The sequence below is a fragment of the Podarcis tiliguerta genome (assembly GCF_965153285.1).
Source record: "Podarcis tiliguerta genome assembly, chromosome: 9".
NCBI classification, from domain to species: domain Eukaryota; kingdom Metazoa; phylum Chordata; class Lepidosauria; order Squamata; family Lacertidae; genus Podarcis; species Podarcis tiliguerta.
The window spans coordinates 49,428,767-49,450,603 of NC_139542.1; the positions used below are offsets into that span (position 1 = coordinate 49,428,767).

General features: G+C 45.1%; 1 protein-coding gene across 6 annotated transcripts in view; it reads right to left on the reverse strand.

The window, feature by feature from the left end:
* Window positions 1-21,837, reverse strand: part of IRF2 (interferon regulatory factor 2) — a 39,318-nt gene that overhangs the window by 3,388 nt on the left and 14,093 nt on the right. For 4 of the 6 annotated variants that reach the window (XM_083458422.1, XM_083458418.1, XM_083458419.1 and 1 more), the window contains 7 exons: window positions 9,483-9,575; window positions 7,090-7,189; window positions 5,726-5,902; window positions 5,037-5,074; window positions 3,865-3,979; window positions 2,894-3,058; window positions 1,488-1,534 (listed from right to left, as the gene is read on the reverse strand). In XM_083458422.1, the coding sequence (XP_083314548.1) occupies window positions 1,488-1,534; window positions 2,894-3,058; window positions 3,865-3,979; window positions 5,037-5,074; window positions 5,726-5,902; window positions 7,090-7,189; window positions 9,483-9,569 (729 nt within the window). In that variant the 5' untranslated portion in view covers window positions 9,570-9,575. Of the gene's footprint in view, window positions 1-1,487; window positions 1,535-2,893; window positions 3,059-3,864; window positions 3,980-5,036; window positions 5,075-5,725; window positions 5,903-7,089; window positions 7,190-9,482; window positions 9,576-21,018; window positions 21,106-21,837 lie in introns of all 6 variants that reach the window. The other 2 variants (XM_083458420.1, XM_083458421.1) reach the window with 1 other exon arrangement.

A 21,837-nucleotide genomic window follows, 5' to 3' on the forward strand; every position in this document is an offset into this window, starting at 1 on the left:
AAATGTGTGTGCGTCCTATGGGGCGAATGCAGGCTTTCGCTGAAGCCTGGAGAGTGAGAGGGGTTGGTGCGCACCGACCCCTCTCGCTCTCCAGACTTCAGGAGAACCCCAGCGCCAGCCCCACAAGGTCGGGGGACAGCGGGGAGGCGGAACGCCGCCATCCCGCTGTCTCCCGATGTGGTTTGGAGGCTGACGGCAGGGAGACGCTTCTCCCCGCTGCCAGCCCCGTAAGCTCCGGGGACAGCTGGGAGGCGCAGCGCGTCTTCCCGCTGTCCCCGGACCTGGTCTGAAGCCAGGCGGTGGGGAGAAGAGCGCTTCTCCCCGCTGCCTGCCCCGCAAGCTCCGAGGACAGTTGGGAGGCGCAGCGCGTCTTCCCGCTGTCCCCGGACCTGGTCTGAAGCCAGGCGATGGGGAGAAGAGCGCTTCTCCCCGCTGCCTGCCCCGCAAGCTCCGAGGACAGTTGGGAGGCGCAGCGCGTCTTCCCGTTGTCTCCGGACCTGGTCTGAAGCCAGGCGGTGGGGAGAAGAGCGCTTCTCCCCGCTGCTTGCCCCGCAAGCTCCGGGGACAGCGGGGAGGCGCAGCGCGTCTTCCCACTGTCCCCGGACCTGGTCTGAAGCCAGGCGGTGGGGAGAAGAGCACTTCTCCCCGCTGCCTGCCCCGCAAGCTCCGGGGACAGCGGGGAGGCGCAGCGCGTCTTCCCACTGTCCCCGGACCTGGTCTGAAGCCAGGCGGTGGGGAGAAGAGCACTTCTCCCCGCTGCCTGCCCCGCAAGCTCCGAGGACAGTTGGGAGGCGCAGCGCGTCTTCCCGTTGTCTCTGGACCTGGTCTGAAGCCAGGCGGTGGGGAGAAGAGCGCTTCTCCCCGCTGCTTGCCCCGCAAGCTCCGGGGACAGCGGGGAGGCGCAGCGCGTCTTCCCGTTGTCCCCGGACCTGGTCTGAAGGCAGGCGGTGGGGAGAAGAGCGCTTCTCCCCGCTGCCTGCCCCGCAAGCGCCTGGGGGGGAAATAAATTTTTTTTTCTTTATTTCCCCCCCAAAAAACTTGGTGTGTCCTATGGGCCGGTGCGTCCTATGGAGCAAAAAATACAGTAGGTTCTGGGATAGCAGTCTGTGGAACTCCCTCCCCCTTAAGAGGCCTAGTTGGCTCCCACCATTTCAGTCTTTAGGTGAATGCTGAATGCTTTTATTTTTATTTTTGGCCAGGCATTTGGATTATTTTAATGGTTGGGTTTCTCTCTGCTATGCTAATGCCACACCAGTGTTTTAATCTTATGGATATGGCTTTAATTTTATTGTATATTTTTATTCTGTTGTGGGCTGCCTCCAGGGCCTTTGTAGATGGAAGGAGGGGCAGAAAGTCCTAAACCAGCAAACGAACACCTCTACCTTGCTACCATTCAATTCACAGAAGAAATGGACTGAAGCATATTAGGGAAGGGGGCGGGAAAAGGAATAAAAGACTTATGAAATATATTCTATTCCTTTGCTTACCTGTGCACTTTCTTCGTCACTCGGTATGCTGTCTGTTGTCTCACTTTCTGTGGATAAAAATATGCATACTGAAAACATGTGACATATTGATTGTCAATAAACCATGTTAACAGGACGTTTCCTCTTATTCAATCATGGATTCCATGTCAGCATTATGAGGTTTCTCCAGAACCAGCGACTCCATGTGGGGAAGGGCTGGGAGCATCAGATGCCCCAAGGTTCAATCCCTTGTATCTCCAGTTTGGGCAGGGAGAGGACCCCCCCCCCCCCAGATACCCTGGACACTTGCAGCCAATTAGATTGGCTAATACTGAGGTTGATGGTCTGACTCAGTGTGAGGCAGCTATACCACTGAAATGCCACAACAGTGCCAGACAAAAAAAGTTACTTTACTAGGGCAAGATTATACTAGAATCAGAAGTTGGTAAAGAGGATGCAAAACTTTCTATTTGAGGGTCAAAAGGGGGACACTGCTAGAACCCGGCCTGCTGCATGGTCAACAGCCCCTTCTCAACCACCTCTGGAGCTACAGACATAAACATACACCAGTCTTTGCACATTCTTCTGGCTGACCTCCAAGCAGCGCTATCGGCACCCACACCCAAGAAGCAACGAAACTTCTTTCTCTTGATAATATTTATCTAGAACATGCAGCCTCAAGGCCTTTTTAAAACACACACAAACTGGTAGTGTATTAGGTTTCCTGCTCCATTGTGTCCCCCGGAACCAAGCCTTTGTCTGTGGTATAGCTTATACATCCCACAATTTTCTCTGTCACATAACAGGATTTCATGTACAAGTACATTTACCAGCCTTTAATTCCTAGATGCAGCAGCACAGAGACAATTCAGGCAAACAATGTTCTCTTGAGCCCTGTGTAAGAAAGCCTCTTGCCCTTCGGTTCCCATTCCTCACATCTCAAGTAATTTTATTTATACACGAATACATACTGAAATGTATACTCCACTTTTCTAAGTGAAAGCCAAAATGGAGCTTTTCCTAAGAAGCCACATTTGCAATCATCTTGGTTGTGACACCATGCACACATGTGTATTATTATTATATACTTGTTTATACCCTGCCTTTCCCCATGAAAGGGACTCAAGGTGGCTTACAGATAAAAACAGAAACCGCTAAAAACATATTTTTCGCACACTGAGTGAGGTTTACTGAACATACATGTAAAGGATAATTTTAATAAGTATTTCGTTTCTGTGTTTTACAGCAGGTTTAGGTATTTTGTTTCTCAGAAGAAATAATACCTGTGTTTAGCAGAACCCAAGCACTAAAAGAATCTGACAACTATTCTAAAATAGAAAAGAAAAGCAGCTACCTACCAAAAGTTAAAACATGGCACTGACTGAAACCAAGACCCCAAGTTCTTTTGCGAGTGCAGTGTTTCTTACCTGCATAGGAGGAGACTGGGGAGATCTGTAGTGGATACAACTGACTCACACTGCTGGGTTGGTCATCACATTCTGTTGTCACTTCCACTACTTGGCAAACATCAGGTGGATTGGGAACTATCATATGATCCTCAGAACCACACTCAAAATGCGAATCTCCTACAACTTTGCATGATAACAAGAAAGAATCGTGATGATTACCTGTGCCTGCATTAATAAAGAGCATACATTACAGTCAAGCCAAAAGCACTGTTATGGACTGTAACTTCACAATGGCTGGAGATCTAGCCCTAAGATTGGTACACTATGTAGAGTCTTAAACTTGTCCCATCTCAACCAACATCGGAAACCAGGGTTTGAAGACATGGTTAAGAGGGGACTTGGTTAGGAATCAGATGGAAGGTTTGACTATGAGGAAGAGAGGGGAGCAAATTCCTGATTTGCAAACCTTGGTTTGCTGGGGCCAGCATAATGTATATACCAGAACATTCAAATAAGTGCATCAGTTTTAATTAGCCTTCCCTTGATATGATATATACTATAATTAAAATGACCTTTCATTCATGATGAAAAGTATTTCCTGTTTCTTAGTTTAACATGGAAAATGACGGTCTAGCCACAAAAATTCTTCTATTTCATCTCCTTCCCCGTCACCTTGTTAGGGTGTTACGATGCTGGATTCCTACTTTAGCTGAAAAGTGCTGTCAAAGTTCCTGTAGTGTTTTTTCACTGGTGAGAAGGATTACTACTGAGACCCACTCGAGCTAAATAAACCATTAAATTTCATGTCCACATTTGTTCTTAAGAGTTCTCAAATACAGCAAAATATTATTAGGCACATCAAAATACGAACTCCTGTTGCTGTAATTCCGCCGTGTTACCAACAGTATAGTGAAACTGAACTTTAAAGGCTACAGCTAGTGCAGTAAAAGTTTACCAGATACGAAAAGGAATGTGCTGGGGCGACTTACCTACAATGTTTATTGTGCTGTCGACTTCAGCTTTTATTGCTGGAGATAAGCAGTAATCAGAAAACCCCTGGCATGTTCCATTACTCAGTTCATATGACGATTCCTCTGGCTCTTGCTGGGGAAAAAAATAAAAAAAATGGAAGTGTGTTAAGATTGTTGAGTATACAGAAGAGCTATCTCCTGACTATGCTTCGTTAACCTTTCCCTGCCCTTTGTCCCTGACACACCCTTCTTAGCCATGATGGTAGGCCTAAATGAAAGTCGAATGGCTGTTTAAGCTTCCCCAGATCAGACTGAAACAGCAACCTTTCCCAGCCCTTTTCATACATAAAAGCAAAGTGTGAAATTCACAAGGTGCCTTCCAAGAAATGTTAATGCATGGTTTGTAATGAAAAATTCAACATTACAGAGTTGCAAGGGTGAGGCGCTGCCTGAAACATTTATTCCTATTAAATATTCATTGTAGCTTTCCAAGTGCATTTTAGTGATATGAGCAGAGAATGCAGGATAATCGTGAGAGCCAGTCACTACGTAAACACGTCCTCTTAGTTCCTTAGAAAAGCACCTGAACTTTGCATCCACAAAATGTGTTTCAGCGGCACATGTTCTCTGTTTGGAAAATCCATGCTCCCAGAGAGCAAGAGACAGAAAGCAGGCAAGGAAATGCCTTTTACAAGACCTGCTCCTGCTGGTACAAGTGTATAAGGATAGGAGGCCCAATTCAGACAGAAACATTTGCGTTTCGTTTTGTTTCAGTGTAAGATTTGGATAGCTCTTCTGTTCCATATTTGGATGGAGAAGGGTAAGAATAAAATTAAATGCCCATCAACTGAGGGGAATCTCTCATTCCTAGTAGCTGATATAAAGGTTTTGTATATATTTCAGCATGATCACATGGGAATACAAAAAAGTGCAGTAATGGTAGTCTGCACAAAAGTTTTCAGCTTTCCTTTCTTTTTAAAGCAATTGTCTATCCCTTAAGCCTGTGTGTGAACATAGGCTTGAAAGAGTAGAGGCAATGCTTGCTAGAATCTCAGTTAACCCCATAAACCCACATAGACCAACCAGTAAAACCCAATTTCTTTACAGGTTGGCAAGACACTGTGTCATGAATCTCCATTCATCTTCCAATCATCAACCATAATTTGTCTATGAAATGATGAGATATTTACCTTAATTTGTTTCATTTTGTCTTCCTTGGGTTTCTTTCCTGTAGAAATGTAAGGATTCATTTATTGTTTTACAATCATTTCCTGGCAAGACTGGACAATTCTGCCTAGCCCCAACATACTCCAACTTGGAAAGTCACTGGACTCAATGTTGATCATAATTATAATTTACGTGGTACTTGAAATGGCCTAGACTACCTATTCGAACCGTAATGAAATTAAGGAAGCTTGGACAGCAGTACTGCCTGCAGCTTACCCTGCAAAACCGTCAACTGGGGTGAGGAGCAAGATGCCCCACTAAATTTTGAATTCAAGGGAAAACTAGTTGCTCCTAAAACCATGGAGCTACTGCTACATCTTTTGTCTTCTCATCCCTGTGAGTATCTTGCCTGACCTGACACATGACAGGCAGATATACACAATCTTGTGCCAACCAGGTGATCTTGCCCAGTGTGTATTTATTTTGTATATATATTTCTCTTGTATTAAGAAGCGTTTTTATTTGTTAACGTTTTGCTCTTTTTGTGAGGCACAGAAGTGAAGACGTTGCACAATTCATTATTATTACCGGGGATGTTAAAGACCAAGTGTGCCTGCTATAAAGGAGACAATTTGACTAATGTAGGAAGCAGCCCACTATCAGCATGGCTTCTCTCGATCTCCAGAATATCCGCAATGTTCCTCTCATTTACCTTTCTTTGAAGGCCTCTCAGATAACGGCAGCATCCGGTATACCCGGAAGGCATTGTTTCCTTTCTTTATGCTTTTGTCCTTGACTTCTTCAATATCGGGTAAGGAGTTCATAGCACATCGAAAGTTTGCCTTCCATGTCTTTGGGTCTGGTTTATCAACTCCTGGCTGGAACTTCCCTAACAAAGAAAGAAAAACGGGATTCGTGGTATGACACACCTTATGCTAATAAATACAGTGGTACCTCATCAGGTTAAGTACTTAATTCATTCCGGAGGTCCGTTCTTAACCTGAAACTGTTCTTAACCTGAAGCACCACTTTAGCTAATGGGGCCTCCTGCTGCTGCCGCACCGCCAGAGCACAATTTCTGTTCTCATCCTGAAGCGAAGTTCTTAACCTGAAGCACTATTTCTGGGTTAGTGGAGTCTGTAATCTGAAGCGTATGTAACCGGAAGCGTATGTAACCCGAGGTACCACTGTAATAATAATGTTGATGATTATAATAATATTAATATTAATAATATTAATAATAATGTTATTTATACCCCGCCCTCCCTGGCCAAGACCGGGCTCAGGGCGGCTAACATCAGGTATAAACAACTGATTAAAATACAGATCAAAAACTGTTGGGGGGGGGGGGGAGAAAACGTCAAATCTTCACCAAGGCCAACTATCCAGACTGGTCCTACATGGGCCAGAAAAAAGCCAGGGAAGTCCCCAAATAGGGGTCCCATCACAGAAGGAAAAGGAAAGAGGGGGAGGGGATCAGGCTGATTCCAAGCCAAAGGCCAGGAGGAACAACTCTGTCTTACAGGCCCTGCGGGATCTGATTTCTTTCCGCATGAGACAGAGCGTTCCACCAGGCTGGAACCAGTGTTGAAAAGGCCCTGGCCCTGGTTGAGGCTAATCTGACTTCCTTAGGGCCCAGGACCTCTAGAGTGTTGCTTTTTATGAATTAGGGACCCTTCATATTCAGGGATCCTTACAATCAGACCGAGAAGTTCTGGACACCCTGTAAGACACACACAGCAGCTGCTTGCTCAAGTATACTCCAAACCTCTCCGCATTTGGCCCATCAAATCAGCTGCCAGGCACAGAGGCCTCTGATAGATTATTATGACCCTGCCACATATACAGGAATGGAGGGGGCAGCTCTGAAGAGGCAAAGGGATGCATGTGTGGATCTGTTTCCCCCAGATGATTAAATAGCTGCAGCTATATCCTTGTAGCTGCAAGAGCCCCACCTGCTCACTGCACTACAGCTGGGACACTGGGTAAAGGTGAAAATGTGGAAAAGCAAAACAGAACACTACAACGCTGAAAGAAGAGATAGAACCTGCCCCAATAAACCTGAGCTCCTCTTACCTGTGTGAATAGCCCAGTTCCTAAATAAAGGAGCATCTTTTTCAACATCCCACCCATGGCGTGCTGCGTGCATCCAGGGAATCTGAAAAATCATTTTTTCCTGGAACAGAAAAACAAGTAGGAAACAAGCACAATTAACAACTTGCAGATACAGAAGTCTTAAACTTCCTTACTTTATAAAACAGGTAGCATTTGTACAACCTGAACCTATTTTTCACTGCTTTCTCACTTTCTGGCTCAATAATGTTCTGCATGGAATGAAAGTCAAAGCTGTTGATTTTACTGAGATTAAGGAAAATTACTAAATGCTGCAAAATATTCAGGTGCCTCCTTTTGACTTAAAGCTGTGAACTAATTGAGGTACTATTGGATGTGCATTACTGGCAAACATTTCTAATTTCACTGGCCTCTTATCCTAAGCCTTTTGATTACTTGAATTACTTAACAGTGTGGACCCCTGGGAACAGAAAATGACTAAAACTGGCTCAGAGTTCATAGAATAAGGCAGGCTATAACACTTCCCAGAAAACCATGAATATGGAAACCAAAATAGTATGGGGTGCTTCACATGTCATATGGCAGGCATGTCCAACTTCCATTAGGCTGCGTTCTAGTATCCAATATCAAAAACTAACAGTGATCTACCACACTCTCCCATTGTCATTCTTCAACTTAAACGTATTATATTTGGCTGAGGAAACCCAGCCAGATGGGCGGGGTATAAATAATAAATCATGATGATGATGATAAAAATAATAACAAATTGTTACCCTCACACCAGCCCCCTCCCCTCCCAGGGCTCTTGGTGCACGTGGGAAGTCAACATGCCCCAAAATGTCCAATTCCGCCTTTACCAGAGGAAGAGCTCTGTGGGGAGCGGGGCCAGCAGCTTACTTTTGAGTAAATGCAGCTAGGCTGGAGCTGGAAAAGTGAGGAAAGTTCAGCATCCCACTAGGAGGGAGAGGGCGTTTTCTTTCCACAGGAACCAGGGGGAGGGGGGAGAGGGAGGAGGGATACCATTGTCTCTCACACGGCCCTTCCTGTGGCTCCCTCGGCAGCACTGCAGTCTGTGCGGAGCCCGCACACCTTGTCTTTGCCTTCCTGCCTGGGGCTGCAGCTTGCAGGGGACAGAGGCAGGCCTCACACCTTTCCAGGCCGGCCAGCTGAATTGGCGGGGTGCTTGAGGCAGCTGCGAGGCGGAGGTGGTGCCAGCGCCAGCCAGAGCGCTTGCTGTGGCAGCGGTGAGCAAGCCTGGCTAAGCGGACCCTCTGTCGCTCCAGCTGCAGCTGAGCGCATGTTGAGGGCACCCGGTGGCCATGGGAGAGGGTGGCGGGTCGTGATCGACAAAAATCCATCGCGCAATCGACATGTTGGAGATGTCTGTCATATGGCATTGAGCCCTGTCCTAACATGCTCACTCCTTTTCACTTGCATATGCCACATAATTATTTACTTCCCAGTTTACAGCTAACCAGGCTGGATAAAAATCAATAATTTTTTAAAAATAATAATAATAAAAAGTTTCTTTTATTTAAATTGGATTGTTTTGATTTAAATCGGATTTTTAAAATAAAATGCTTTTGGAGGAAAAATCTTTCTAAAGATAATTTTCTATCCAAGTTTCATTATAGTCCAAAGGCTATTTATCAGGAAATAAGAATTTGTTTTAAGTTGTTCATGCGTGCTAAAATTCAGTCTAAGTTTTGTTTATACACATCAGTTAACAAACATGGATACATATGCTATAATGTTATTGTTTTAGTTAAATAAATTGTTTAAATTGTTACTTATGATTATTTTTCTCCTTCCAATAAAGTACAGCAGAAACGTCCAAATATAAAGAGTTAACTTATTAAACCTCACAATAATTTCATAATTATCTGTCTATGTATTTCTAATAGTATAACCAAGTCAGTAATTTTTGATAACTGTAAAAACTACTCTGAAAATTTATGCAAGAATGGGTCTTTCTGTAAAAATAGTAATGATTTAAATCAAGTCTTGCTGACTAATGATTTAAATCGATTCAATTTAAATCAAATCCACCCTGCAGCAAACCACAGTTTTGGGTTACACTCATTCCAATTTTGGTTACACTCAAATTAGAGTTTGATGAATGCTAATGCTGGATTAATTCCTCTAGCATCAAATCACTCTGTGGCATTATGAATGTACCATGTATCAACTGTCTACTTTATTGATCAGGTTGGTTCTCCCTTTGCTTAGATTCATGCAGGCTATAAAAATGTTTTATTTGACCTGGCTTTTGATGGGTTTTTAATTCCATTTCTTAGTTTTGTTTAAACAATGGTTTGGTTTTAACTGGTGCTTTCCTTGTTTTTGTATCACCTCATGGGCCCATAATAATGTTTAAAAACACAGGCATGCCTTACCTCGTTTAGCCATTTCAAACCCGGTATCTTGTTTGAATTTATTTGTTCCTCCAGCCACGGCCGCATTCGCATTCTTTCCACTGGCATTGTTACCTTTGCAAGAAGAGAAACCGCAGCTCAATTATTTGACAAGCCAGGTGTGTTTCCTTTGCATCAGTAGCAGGGAAACTCTGGTGCATGGACCTTATTAGGTCTCGTGGGTTGGGCTGCCATGTTGTTTTCAGAAAGACACGCACACCCTCCTTTCCTATGTCATATATGACATCAAGTCCAGAAAAGTTCAAGCTGCACTTTGAACGTCAAGATGTAGTTAAAGGGAAGAATTAGGAGCACACTTAAGAGTGAACTCCCAATTTCTTCCTTTGCAGTTGAGCCACATTATAATAATAATTAGTAGCATTATTATCCAACAGAATTAATGATAATAATAATGATAATGATAATAATAATAATAATAAAGCAATAGAACACCAGGCATTAAAAACTTCCCTAAACAGGGCTGCCTTCAAAGCTCAGGATCCAGCCCACTCACCAGATCTTGATTCCCACCGCTACTTTACATTATACACAGAAGTGAAATTATCTATAATGCTAATGTAAAAAATATATATCTATAAACTTTATGGTAATATTCAACATGAAACTTGGGAACAAAGGCTCTGCCTACAGCCCAGGCCCATGCAATGCAAGGCTTCCCACTTTGCTGACCTCAAGAGAACCAATCTCTAGGACTGCCTTGGAAGGCTTTAATCAGAGTTTACTTCTTTGGAGGGCCTTCTTGATAAGACCTTCCCGACAATTTATCTTACAAGCAATTGTTCTACACTATATTGTATTTTATAACAGTTCACTGGAGATGATTTTCACTGCAACACCATGTACCTATGCTGAAATTTAAAAATGAAGTACAGTGGTACCTCAGGTTACAGACGCTTCAGGTTACAGACTCCGCTAACCCAGAAATAGTACCTCGGGTTAAGAACTTTGCTTCAGGATGAGAACAGAAATCGCACAGTGGCGGCAGCGGGAAGCCCTATTAGCTAAAGTGGTACCTTGCGTTAAGAACAGTTTCAGGTTAAAAATGGACCTCCGGAACGAATTGAGTTCTTAACCCAAGGTACCACTGTACCTCTTGAGTCTCACAAGTTTTACTGAAAGACTTAAGCATCTGCTAAACTTTTCCCAACAGAAGTTGATGACACTTTGCCTGTAATCCTCTGCATGTCTACTCAAAACAAAGCCTGTCATGTTCAATGGCCACATGTGTAGGATTGGGGCATTACATTACCTGGGCGTAATGAGTCTTCTAAGTAAACACGCCTTGGATTGTGCTGTGAGTCGCTTTAAATTCAGGGGGGGATTTCTGAGCAAGCATGTAATCCTATGCACTCTTAATTTGAGAACTCGGCATGAGTCAATGGGACTCACTTCTCAGTAAACATGGAGTATCAGGTTGTTGTGCACTTTACACTTTGGATGAAATACACTCATCTATTTTTATTTGCTTTATACTTTATGGAAGGCTGCAATCATAGATTCAATATCATATTCTGTAACAGTGACTGATGAGCAAGTAATACCATAGAATAAATGATGAACCTGCAATGTAATATGTCAGTAAAATGAAGCCAATGTAATTTTAGACATCATATATTTCATGAATTAGGAATGTGTTCTGCCTCTAAATGGGTAGTAAGTCATACTGTAAGAAAGCAGGACGGTATGCTGTGCTGGAGAGATCATGGCTAAATATAGAAGTGAATTCAGGCCTGATCAACAAATACAGGTGGGATTCAGGTAGGTAGGATTGCAAGAGCCAGAAAAGCCTTTCGAGAAGAAACCAAATGTGCTTTCCTTGCTTACTCAAAGATGGAACTTAAGCAATTATTAAAACATTCCCCTATATATAGATATAACTCTTCTCTATGACCAAATCCTGATGGCTTCTGGAGGGGCTTGATTTCCATAAGGAATTAGTACCACAGCTGCTACAAAAAAAAAATCCATCAAACATCATTTGAAATTGTGGGGAGGAAAATAGCAAAGAGGGGAAAGATCACTGTGCAGATACAGGACACTGAGAAATTAACTGCTTCATTTGCCTAAGAGAAGGAAGATATTTCTCTTTGACAGAATACTCAATCTTTTTTCAGTAGACATTTATTTTGATTATAGAGTATGCAAATCATACATCAGGAATTAAAACCCAAGCAATATAGTTGTTGCGTCAACAATGGAAAGCAGAGGTACAGTGGTACCTCGGGTGAAGAACTTACCGTATTTTTTGCTCTATAAGACGCAACTAGACCAAAAGACCAAAAGACGCACCTAGTTTTTGGAGGAGGAAAACAAGAAAAAAATATTCTGAATCTCAGAACCAGAACAGCAAGAGGGATCGCTGCGCAGTGAAAGCAGCAATCCCTCTTGCTGTTCTGGCTTCTGGGATAGCTGCGCAGCCTGCAATCGCTCCATAAGACGAACACACATTTCCCCTTACTTTTTAGGAGGGAAAAAGTGAGTCTGATAGAGCAAAAAATACGGTAATTCGTTCTGGGAGTCCGTTCTTAACCTGAGGTACCACTTTAGCTAATGGGGCCTCCCACTGCCGCTGCACCACCGGAGTACGATTTCTGTTCTCATCCTGAAGCAAAGTTCTTAACTCAAGGTACTATTCTGTAACCTGAAGTGTCTGTAACCCAAGGTACCACTGTACTCAGAAAGTGGGATCTACTGGTAGAGATCTGCATGAAGTAGATCAGCAAGCATTTCTGACTCTTGATTATGGCAACAACAAAGAAAGTCCTCACTCCCAAATTATACTGCTGAAAATGAAAGATACCTAGGATTGAGGGAGGAGAGTTAACCAGGAGTGGTTTTGTGAGGACAAACAGTGAGCTCAGTTGAAGTTTGGCTAATTAAAACTAATTCCTGGGCTGCAGCATTCTTTAATTACACGTGTATGTCTTTTGCACCTGGCTCTGGTTGGTAGATCTCAGGGTGCTAGTAAAAAACAAACAAACAGCAGAACCTACAAGTCTGAAGCATGTCCTCTCTTGACGTAAATGGCTATGTAATTGCCTAGGCCTTCGCAGTTTCATTCACCAGCAGCCTCCAACAAACTCTTTGCATTGCAATCGAAGGCAACAAGAAGCCAGAGCTTCACCTGCACTTACTTCCAGCCTCCAAACTTCACCACAAGCCATCTGGTTTCTAGCATTTACTACCAACCCCTTCCTCTAATACTCTGGCATTTTCTCCCATTTGTGCTGCCATGAAGAAGGCAAGGTGGTGTGGAGAAATACCGTATTTTTTGCTCTATAAGACGCACCAGACCACAAGACGCACCTAGTTTTTGGAGGAGGAAAACAAGAAAAAAAATATTCTGAATCTCAGAAGCCAGAACAGCAAGAGGGATCATTGCACAGTGAAAGCAGCAATCCTTCTTGCTGTTCTGGCTTCTGGGATAGCTGCGCAGCCTGCATTCGCTCCATAAGACGCACACACATTTCCCCTTACTTTTTAGGAGGAAAAAGGTGAGTCTTATAGAGCAAAAAATACGGTAATTTTCTGTCTCCATAAATCAAACGAAGACACAGATCAGAATGGTCTTTCAGAATCTCACTCACAACATTAATTATATGAATGGGTTAACTACCAACCGCCTATCAACCTATAAATGCAAGGTGGCAAGCCTTGCAGCAGGTCCTTCCTGCTCATGCCTGACCAGTTTAGGGTTACATGCAACCTCAGCAACTGTGGCTTGTGTACAAACCCAAAAGAAGAAGAAAGAGCAGGACTCCAAAAGTTCAACAGCATGCTATGTTGTGTGTGGAAAGGTGCCCTACACTGGGAAGAAACAGGATTGCCCCTTTTAACTGGCAACAGGGATGGTCACCACAACATGTTAGCCTCCTATACCGTAGCAAGACTTGTTAGTATTATTGAGCCAATCAAGAACCACCCGACTACAGTCTTTGGGCAGCATACTTCATACTAGGCTGGGCACTATCTGGTTTTCAACAATATATCATCAGCTAAACATCACAGTATACCAATATATCATGATGTCTGAAATAAGGATGGAACTATGTAGAGGCACTGGCTGGCTTCACAGTTTTTCCTGCATCATAACTGGCACCTGCTCTTTTGATTTGCTGTCCTCTGCATGAAGCAGGGGAGAGCCGAGCTGGCAGAGTTAACAGGGGCTGCAGGAAACGAGAGATGCATTGACTGGCTTCACTGTTTCCCCCACATTGTGATTTTGGCATAGTGCACGCACGCACGATGATTTGCACTACACTGCCAGGTCAAAAATTATGAAACCAATCTCACGATATGGACTTCAGACAGATTTTGGACGATATATTGATATATTAGGAGACTCTTGAGAGTCCCATGGACTGCAAGAAGATCAAACGCATCCATTCTTAAGGAAATCAGCCCTGAGTGCTCACTGGAAGGACAGATCCTGAAGCTAAAGCTCCAATACTTTGGCCACCTCATGAGAAGAGAAGATTCACTGGAAAAGACCCTGATGTTGGGAAAGATGGAGGGCACAAGGAGAAGGGGACGGCAGAGGACGAGATGGTTAGACAGTGTTCTCGAAGCTACAAACATGAATCTGACCAAACTGAGGGTGGCAGTGGAAGACAGGAGTGCCTGGCGTGCTCTGGTCCATGGGGTCACGAAGAGTCGGACACGACTGAACAACTAAACAACAACAACAATTGATATATTGCCCATCCCTACGTCATACAGAGGAACTGCTCGATGGGAAGAAGCCATACTGGAGTTTAGAGGCTCTACAATTTGAGACGGTCCTTTATACTCAAGCATCCATTGCTTTTTCGAGCACCTTTAGGACAGTATACCTGTAACTTGAGAAACAGCCCGTATACATGCAAATATATTAGCAAGAGGATTAAGTGAGTTGGGTAAAGAAAGAAATAGATGCAATCGTTATCCTCTACAGCCAGGAGCCATTCAGTTTCTTCCTGTTGAACAAAGGAAGCAACGTGGAATTATATACAAAAGCCTTTTGGCACCTTCATGGCAGAATTCTTGTCACAAAATAAACAACATGCTGACGTAAGTGAACAAAACAGACTAGCCTTCTATGAGCAGGTGCTTTCAGGTAAGCCAGGGATCATCAACATTTTTAGGACTCTGGGCACATCTGGATTTTTGAACAAGTGTTGTGGGTGCTCAACCCCCTCCTCCCCTGGATCAGCCCCACACAACAGAAAGACACACACAGAGAGAAAGTGTGTGCAAGCAAATGTTGCTTTCCCAAGTGATCCAAGTTTGTTTGTTTTTAAAGCCAGATCCTTTAGAATTAATCTGAGCTTTGAAAAACACATAGGGCAAAAAGAGGAAGCGGGAAAGACCATTCGTCTTCTAAACCCCTCCTTCAGCTCTATATACTTTTCAAGGGAGAAAATGGCAACCATCCTTATGACCAAGGGACCAGTGGCTGGGTGGGTTCAGAGGCCACCAAGGAAAGACCTCAAGGGTGCCAAGGGTAAACCCATGTGCTGCACTGGCACCCCCCAAAAGGAGAGAAAGCCCTTATGTTAGACACTGTACCCTCCTCCAAATTCCAGGATCCTGCAGCCGCCGGATCTGTCTCCCTCCGCAGGAGCCTATCAGCTGTGGCACAACACTGCGGCCACCACCTTCTCTATGCTTTGGCAAGATTCCTTCCATTATCATGGCACACACCTGACGATGTGCGAGGATCTCTGCACATTCACCCCCAGAACAGATGGTGTGGTGGGCAGAAGATATAGTTAGGTTCAGGGAGGGAGGTCGAGCTCAAAAGGTCTGTGTTGGGCATATAGATATCCTCTCAAACCCTGGCCAAACAAACAAAGGCAAAGGTGAGAATTTCAAACAACTAGCTCTGATCTAGCCACCTTGCAAGCAATTGCAAGTTAGTGGCTGCGGCATAAATGCAACTGAGGTGCTATCAGGCTACAGCTCAGTCCCACACAGTTGTTTTTTTAAACAAAAGGATGCCCATGTATCCAGCTGGCCGAGAGCAGCACACACTGCCTGGTACACCTCTTCAAGAAGCATGGAGACGGAGACAAGGACAAGCTGGTGCCTCACCTGAAGCTGCCGCCCCATGCGGGTGTTTCCGCCCCTTTGCCCTCCTGCTCCCCGGAGGTGAAGGTCGCCACCTGGGCTACTTCACTGCCAGCCTCATCACGTCGGCCGCCAATGGGAGTGCAGCGGTGGTGGCCCCGCCAAGCCCTAGCCTGGGCCAGCTGTCCTCCTCCAGGAATGCCACTGCCGCCCCCCTCATGGGGATGCAGAGAGGCAGCAGCCACAGGAGCACCAGGGCGGCGGCGGCTCTGCCAATCAAACACCACACCTGTTTTACATCAGCGCAGCGTTTGATTGGCAGAGCCGCCGCCGCTCGGCCTCTTCCTCCCGTCACCATTGCCAGGAGTCTCAGCTTTGCAGTGGGTTCTTAAATGGCTGGGCGGGCTGGATTTAGAACCCTGGTAGTTTGCCGACCCCTGGATTCGATTCTTTTTGCCCACATGGATCTCCCAACTGATTGCCCTACAGGTCCCAAAGCATTCAGATGTCTTCTGCTCCATATTTTCCCATGTGTAACATGCCCCCTCTTTCTGTAAGACGCTCCCTCTTTTTGGAGACTCAAAAATGAGAAAATAGGGGGAGATTGCCCAGAGTTGTTGAGCTTTTGGGGGGGGGGATTGCCCTCAGTTGCTGAGCTTTTTTGGGGGGGGGTTACCCAGAATTCTTGGGCTTTTGAGGGGGAGGAATTGCAAGACCGCAAGACCGCCACAGCCAATCGCACGCACATCGACGAAGCCACCAATTGTCTGCACGCTCAATGAATGTAAGCGCCAATAGCTCGCCCAATTATTGCATCAGTCAATTGCCAGCAGACCTTGACACACCCACCATCACCCGCTAAAACACCGCTGACAATCACACGCCACACCCTAGAGAATACAGTATGAAAACAGACCTCCATTAACTTACGTATCTCGTCCAAACTGTAGTTTACACAGGAGCCTTTCCTCCAATGACTTAGCAAACAAACTTCACCAAACAAACAAAAGGACATGAATGAAACAACAGAGGACACATATATAAGCACATAAGGGAGTGTGGCTTTGAAATAAATTGTTCACAATTGTACAGTCTGAGATAGTACTTCTCCTAAACGGAGCATATCTATATGGCAAAACCTAAGTATCATGTTTATTTCTTCTAATCTCTATGAAGCAACACCCACACATTTTGTTTATTCTTGTACCTCTCCACAGGATCAAACAGTCCATGCTTCAGAAAGTCTGGCTCTAGCATAAAGATTATTTGTACAAATCAGCAGAATCAAATGGCAAGAGGATAGCTGCATTGCAGCATAAAGTCATGCTGGAGTACCTTAAAAACTGGAAGCTTTTCTGGACCTGAGCATACTTTGCCAGACAGAATAAGTGCTATGCTCTTTTAACAAACGTATATTAGGGGTGTGCACTGGTTTGGGTCGAGGCCTAAGCCGAAGTGGGCATATTTGGAGGGCCTTGGACAGGTTGGGTACACACCAGGGCTGGGCAATATCTGGTTTTCAACATTGTGATATAGCAGCAGCTAAATGCCACAATATGATGATATATCACAATGTCTGGAATGTATCTCGGCTGCTTCTTTCTCCCTTCAGCTGAGTGGAGCCGCTCCGGCTCAGGTGAGCTGGAGCTGGAGGGTCAGGGGGCTTCCTCAAAGGCGCAGGCAGGCTCCATCTGCTTGCCTGCCTCCACCTCTGCTGTCTACAGGCAATTTGAACTGGGAATACATCATGGCTCCCTGGCCACCACAATGTATTGCCAGCTCAAAATGTCTGAAACCGGTATTGCGATCTGAATGCCATACAGCAGGAGTCAGCAAACTTTTTCAGCAGGGGGGCGACCCATTGTCCCTCAGACCTTCTGGGGGGCCGGACTATATTTTGAAGGGGGGGGGATGAATGAATTCCTATGCCCCACAAATAATCCAGAGATGCATTTTAAATAAAAGCACACATTCAACTCATGTAAAGGGACGTGGGTGGCGCTGTGGGTTAAACCACAGAGCCTAGGGCTTGCCGATCAGAAGGTCGGCGGTTCAAATCCACGCGACGGGGTGAGCTCCCGTTGCTCAGTCCCTGCTCCTGCCAACCTAGCAGTTCGAAAGCATGTCAAACTGCAAGTAGATAAATAGGTACCGCTCCGGCGGGAAGGTAAACGGCGTTTCCATGTGCTGCTCTAGTTTGCCACGAGTGGCTTAGTCATGCTAGCCACAAGACCCAGAAGCTGTATGCCAGCTCCCTCGGCCAATAAAGCGAGATGAGCGTCGCAACCCCAGAGTCGGCTACAACTGGACCTAATGGTCTGGGGTCCCTTTGCCTTTACCTTACTCATGTAAAAACACCAGGCAGGCCCCACAAATAACCCAAAGATGCATTTTAAATAAAATGACACATTCTACTCATGTAAAACATGTTGATTCCCAGAGCGTCAGCGGGCCAGATTTAGAAGACGACTGGGCCAGATCCAGCCCTCGGGCCTTAGTTTGCCTACCCATGCCATACAAGTTTCAGACAATTTACTGATATATCGCCAGGCTATAGTACCCAGACACTTTATCACTGGAAGTCAACAGGAGGTTGCTAGGGAGTCAGGCATTGGGCAGGAAGGAGGAGGAGCAAGCAATGTGTGAAAAAGGCCAAGTATTACCAGACAGGCACTGGCATCTTTCTGGCAGAAGGCAGGCCCAAGACACGACTCTCCTCCCTGCCAGCTGCCCTCCCCCACAGGATCCTTGTCCCCACTCAACAGTGGAAGGATCCGTTTTGCAGGGTGCTGCTGCTGCTGCTGCTTCACAAACCACTTTCCTGCAGGAGAGCGTTTGATGTTGGATAGATATTATAAGTTGGAGAAAGGATATTACCTTCTAGCAGATCTGCGCCCATTCATGCGCTGTAAAAGACTGTAAAATCAGTTGGGACCGATTTTATATCTGGAATTGCTCTATCCCTGTGGCATCCACAAAGTTTTCATCAAACTGCTCTGAACAATTCAAGTAAACCTTAAGGTCAACTTTGCTGGCTAGCAACTGTTATGACATACAGAAAGTGCAACTTCTGGGGCTGAGCATGTTGTCAGAAATGGAAACAACACAGAAATCGAAACTGGTGTAGAGAAGAAATTAGAAATGAAACTGGACCTGGTATTGCGCTTATGTTAGTTTCAATTTCTGTCAGCAGCTGGAAAAATGTTATAAGTAGAAACACTGCAGTAACGACATCTATCTATATCCACCCTCCATGATAACGTAGTAAGTTTTGCCACCTTACGAGCTAGCCTCTAAGTTTTGTAGCCATTTTCACACCATATGCCCTTACCTTAAAGTACCTGATATCTTCAGGTAGATGGGCAAACTGTAAAACTATGCTAGTGTGTAAGAGTCACAACTGGTAAAAGATATACTAGGCCAGATCAGGCCCTTTAAAGCAAGGATTTGTGGGACTGGCACCACACTTTAAGCCAGTGGTGATGGCCAAACCTGGCCCTCCAGCAGTTTTGGGACTACAATTCCCATCACCCCTGACCACTGGTCCTGTTAGCTAGGGGTGATGGGAGCTGTAGTCCCAAAACAGCTGGAGGGCCAAGTTTGGCCATCACTGCTTTGAGCTAATTGGCGCAGCATACTAGCACATACTTATATCAGGTTCTTGCATTGCAAAAGGGTTCCAAGCCACATGCCCCTATTGCCCCTGTGAACACATTGCCATGGAAAGCAGTGTGCAATGAAAGCCCTCTGTAGCTTCCTGGTAAGAACTCACACTCATGACTGTGGCAGCAAATTCTTCACCATCCCAGTAACAGGCATCGCTGTCAGGGCAGAAGCAGCAGCTTATTCAAAGAAGGATCAGTTTACACAATGCAGTGTTTCTGTATTAACCTGTAGTATCCTCTCTCCCTGAACAGGCAGGTGCTGTTTACAGAAGAGCTCTGCCGCACAAGAGTTTCCTTCACAGGAATCAAATGAAGCAGATAAGCTCTCTGTTCCTCAACCCCAAGCAGGGAAAACCCCACTTCCTCCTGGAGAAGACTTCCATAAGCTACTTTTAAGTGGGCCCCAATGAGCCTTGCCAGACTACAGGGCCGGCCCAGTTTCCTCTGGCTTTGCCTGCGATCATGCTGGACTCGTGAAACCTAATCTGCCCTGCAGTATACGAACAGAAATTCAGCAGCCAGCAAACCTTTTACCAGTTCTTCTCTTGGGTTCCGTTTCAAGGTTAGAGCTGTTATATCACAAGATCCCCACCCATCCACTTGCTCCTGCTTAATGTTCCCCATTTGATTTTGCCTGGCCAATATCCTAGTTTAGACAGCTGACTCTAGTTGACATGACGAAGGGGCAGGTGCTGGGCCAAAGACCACAGGTGTTGCCAGAAGTCAGGTGAAATAGGAGCTCATAAGCCTCAGTTTCCACTGCTTTCCCTTCACATCTGTGGTACAACTTTCTGCTTAACAGAAAACACTAAATCTACAGCTGTGAAATGTGATTTTCAAAATTAAGCAGCAGCGACAAACTCAGCCTTCCTCTCCAGATTCACAATCATTTCATAAGTCTGGATATTATCTTGTGTGACCAGATAGAATTGCTCAGATGAATCTGTACTCTAATTATAGGATTCAGGGAACTTGGATCTGTTCAGAAGCTGGAGCTATTCCAGGATGTAAAGCAGCACCAGCCCTATTTTAAGGAACACCAAATACAAGGAAGTTCTGGCCGTTGGACGTACGCTTGACCACGACTCTCCCTTACATCCAGAATAAAGTGCACAGTTAAAATATATTGTATGGAAATTTGCAATGTTTATCCTAATTGCACACTAAAGAGTATGGGTTTCCAGGTTGAGGAAAGTTATGCCAAGATCTGAATATATGCCTTATGAAGCATATGTCCCACACAATGAGCCACTTGCCTAGGCCCCAGAGCAGGAGAGGGGAACCTTTGACCCTCCAGGTGTCACTGAACTACAACTCCCATCAGCCTTAGCAAGCATGGTCAATGGTGCCCATGGTGGGGCTGTAATTCAGCAACATCTACAGGGCCAATGGTTCCCCACACCTACCCTAGGGCAAGACGCTTCTGGGATCCTCAGATGGTGGTCATCGTGGCCAAAAGTGCCTCATACCTACTTAGGGTGGTACTTTCGTTATGGTCACTCCTAGAATATGATGATCCGGGCACTATTGTAAATTCTATGGTAACCACTAGGTTACCAAAACTGTGCAGAAATGTTAAGTATGTAGTTCAAAATGCAGCCAGTTGTTTAATTATGCAAGTGAGCTGGAGGGGGGTGTCATACCATCCCTTGCTAAGATGTGTGCTTTGGATCCCAACTCATTTCCTGGTGCAGTTGTTTCATTAACACTGTGATCTTGCAAGCTGTCCTAGCAGCCTAGTCTGTTCAGATTACAGATACAGCAAAGCTGAGCTCTGCACTTACCTGTCTGTCTCCTGCTTTTTGTCCTATCTATGTGATACGTCTCACAGGCCATTTAAGGCTAGGAGGGAGAGATGGAGAAAGAAGCATCTGGGGAGACAATAGAAGTTGGATTATGGTCCACCCCATCCCACTTACATGAAAGTGACCAGTGACAAATGTCGCAGGAAGGCAGGCCACCCCCCTGAACACTTATTTTAGCTGCTAGACTACATTTCTCACCACTTAAAAACTTAGCTAGCAGAGGCATTTAAGCATACTGAGAAAACAGCCTTGAAGCCTTCATTGTCTTAAGACTTGAAAAAACTGCCTATAAATCTTCTGAGTATATTTTATGGCTGGCTGGATGCATGCTTCTGAGCTCAGTTGTTCCACACATGGAAAATGCCCCAGTCAGCTACTCCGAAGCATATTTTGACATTTTCCCCAATGTGGCCTTCATCTAACTTGACGCAGCTGGTGAAGATTGGGGGTGGTGGGAGGAACGGCAACACCCAAGGAAGAGGTCAAAGTGTGCAGAGAGATAAAATATACAACATTTCATATGTTTTCCTAATTCAGACAAGCCTCCAGAGCGCAATTTCCTCATTAAAAGTGGATCGCTTTTCTTGCTCTGGCACTCGCATTAGTACTACAGAAAAGCTAGGCAGCTGAACGGCACTGTGTTCCTTCATGCGCATGCTCTCGGCGCATAAAATAAATTCTAAGCCAGTGCCTGTGTGCATTGTCAAGGAAAGAGAGACTACATGCACTCATTGATTCAAGATCTTTCTCCAACCCTTCCTTTCTCATTTGAACAAAAATGAAGAGCAGCCTTCTAAC